Below are 3084 nucleotides of genomic sequence, written 5' to 3' on the forward strand. Positions count from 1 at the left end.
AGTATGTGTAAGAAGAGCAGTTTTTTTTGTATAAAATAAAATATCCAATGAAATTGTACATCATTTAATATACCTGTAGTGCAATTTTAATGTGGCATGTAAATATTTTCTAAAATTTCCCGTAAAAATTTTTTTTGTATTAAATTAATAAAAAAAATTTACAAATTGAATTTTCAAAATTCAAAAGACTTTAATCAGAACAAAACAAAAAATTAATGACAACCAAAAATTGTTGTTATAATAGCATTGGTAACACTATACGGATCACAATTAGAGCTTGGTCTTCGATCTTCTATATAACCTTTACCACATTTTGAAACACTTAATGGAATACGAACACTAGCTCTACGATCAGAAATACCAAATGTAAATGTATCAATACTTGATGTTTCATGTGTACCTAGAAGTCTTCGTTTATTATCTAATCCACCATGTGGATCATAAGCAATCAAATGTTCTTTATGTTTTTTTGATAATTTCGATATAATTTCATTTATAACATTAATACCACCATCATTTCGCATTGATTTTGACGAAAAATTTGTATGACAACCAGCACCATTCCAATCACCGGGTATTGGTTTAGGATCAAATGTTACTGTTAAACCAAAATCTTCAGTTATTCTCTGTAAAATATAACGGGAAACCCATAAATCATCAGCAGCTTTAATTCCAAATGTTGGACCAGTTTGATATTCTAATTGTGAAGGCATAACTTCAGCATTTGTCCCATGTAAATCAATACCGGCATAGAGGCATGCCATAATATGTGATTCCATTAAATCTCTTAAAAATACTTTATCACCACCAACACCACAATAGTAAGGACCTTGTGGTTTAGGAAAACCATCTATTGGCCAGCCAAATGGTCTTCCGCCAAAACCTAAAACAGTATATTCTTGTTCGAATCCAAATAGCATTTTTTCATTTTCATATTTACAGAATGTTTCAGTACACTCTTTTCGTTTATTAGTTGCTGTAGGGCTACCATCTGAATGGAAAGTTTCGCATAAAGCTATGATATCATTATTTCCAGCTTTGAATGGATCTTTATATATGACTTTTGGGATTAAAACTACATCAGAATTATCTGCTGAAGCTTGATAAGTGGAACCGCCATCATATTGCCAAACTGGTAAATCATCAACTTCGCCAAATCGATTATCAAGTGCTTGTTGTGGAATACAATCAATTATTTTGTCCTTTATACGTATATTTGAAATACCATCAATCCAAAGATATGTCACTTGAATTTTATTTTCCGGTATTTGAAGACGTCTATACCGGTTCAAAATTTTTTTGTCTAATATTCCTCCTGGATAAACATGAAATTTTTTATTTATACAAAATTTCACGGATTTAGTGAATGACCACAGTATTTTCGATGACTGAAAAGTTTGCGTAAATCGAATCAAGGCAGGTCCAGTGACGGAAATCATAATAAAGCAAAAATATTTTACAATTTCTCAAAGGAAAATCAAAGAATTAATTTTTCATTTTTAAATTCAATGACAGAATGTTACTTAGTTCCATATTTTTTTTTCTAAAATTTACTTTGTAAAATTATTTCAATATCAAACATGTTGTACTCGTATTTAGTATGTTCTTATACCAATTGACGAAGTTAAATTTTGTTTGTTCGTGATTTTTTCGTCATTTATTTTGAGCTCATTGTATTCAACTCATTTATTATTTTAAATTAATGTTGAAACAGAAATATAAAATTACAAACAAATAATAATATTTTTATTAAATTAATTTTTCATTTATTGAAAGGATTCAGTTTTATATAATATATCTGTATGTATGTATCTATGTAGATAAACGTTTAGTTAAATAAATGATTTTTTAATGCCAATTTAAATCATTTGTTGGATTCAAGAGTTGAAGAGCTATACAAAAAAAATTGAAGTGGTTTAGAAGAATTTTGAATTCATATTTAAATTAACCTTAGAAAAATATTTAATAGGAAAAGAACTGAGCAATTTGCATTGAAATGGTCCCCCTTTATGCTTATTTGCTTTGATTATGTAAGGAAAATATAAATATTTCTAAAGCATCCTTTTGAAATTTAATAAACAAAAGCTTTTTATACCAGTTTTTCAATTTAATGACTTAATATAATTAAAATAATTTAGCTTTCTATTATTCAATTCTTATTTTGATTTAAATAATAGCATAAAAGTTAATTAATAATAAAATGTTAATGATCGAGCAATTTTGAGATAAAATTCAGACTAATAATTTTTGAGATTAAACTAATGATTTGTATAAATTGGTATTCGAACTTTTTACAAAGTTCTATCATAATTAGCACTGCTATTATAATTATAAAAGAGAATTTTTGTTCTTAAGACGGTATATATGTATAAGAATACGCATTAAAAGATCAAAAATATAGGAACCAGAAAACTTATGTAAATAAAATGACACAATACCAATATAATGAAATGAGATATTTTTCTCTTATGAAAGCTCTATACAAATGGTCTGCAACGGTCTTAATATGCGAATATAGTAGTTCAAACAACAGTGAATTACTAGAAGGTGGATGCGCGGATCTCTTTCCTGAATTTCAAGCTGTATATAAATTTTTTTTTGACGAGTCTCGAATGAGCAGTCATGGTTGCCACATGTCTCATGTCTCTTCCTAACACTATTATTCCTATTTATTTCCTCAGAGCAGCTATCTCAAATCTTGATCGACCACTGAGGAGCTCTGAGTTAATGAGGATATCTTGTTACCATATACGACCACGTGCCCGGAAATCAACGTAGAATGATTATATATTGTTTCTCTCAAAATCGGATGGAGTTCCGAAAGCTATAATTAAAGTTATATTTATATTATATTATAATTTCAAAAGATTCTTAAAAAGTTATAAGCAAATAAAAGGAATATTCATTATCAGAACTCGAGGATAAATTAATCAAAAAATAGGTTGCCAGTAAAAAAAAAGCGCCCCGTACATATTTCATACTTTTAAACCCTATACTAAAACATTTTCGATAGAAGACAAAATATTTGATAAGAAAGGATTAAAGTATAGAAAAAAAATTTTTGTTATATAAATCCCATTTATT

At 27.8% G+C, this 3084-nt stretch overlaps 1 protein-coding gene across 1 annotated transcript; it reads right to left on the minus strand.

Moving 5' to 3' along the window:
- Positions 1–212: 212 nt before the first annotated feature.
- LOC129605472 (glutamine synthetase 1, mitochondrial-like) lies at positions 213–1582 on the minus strand. The gene is made up of 2 exons (XM_055515258.1): positions 1555–1582; positions 213–1315 (listed from the first exon to the last, which is right to left on the minus strand). The coding sequence occupies exons 1-2, from the start codon at positions 1580–1582 to the stop codon at positions 213–215; spliced, it is 1131 nt and encodes a 376-aa protein (XP_055371233.1).
- Positions 1583–3084: the final 1502 nt, after the last annotated feature.

Source organism: Condylostylus longicornis, unplaced genomic scaffold (genome assembly GCF_029603195.1).
Source record: "Condylostylus longicornis isolate FDR11 unplaced genomic scaffold, ASM2960319v2 ptg000002l, whole genome shotgun sequence".
NCBI lineage: Eukaryota > Metazoa > Arthropoda > Insecta > Diptera > Dolichopodidae > Condylostylus > Condylostylus longicornis.

Coding starts and splice junctions, on each gene's coding strand:
- LOC129605472 (XM_055515258.1), bottom strand. CDS start 1,582: ATGTTTGATATTGAAATAATTTTACAAA. Junction 1,316..1,554: donor TATTGAAATAATTTTACAAA/GTAAATTTTAGA, acceptor ATGTTTATCCAG/GAGGAATATTAGACAAAAAA.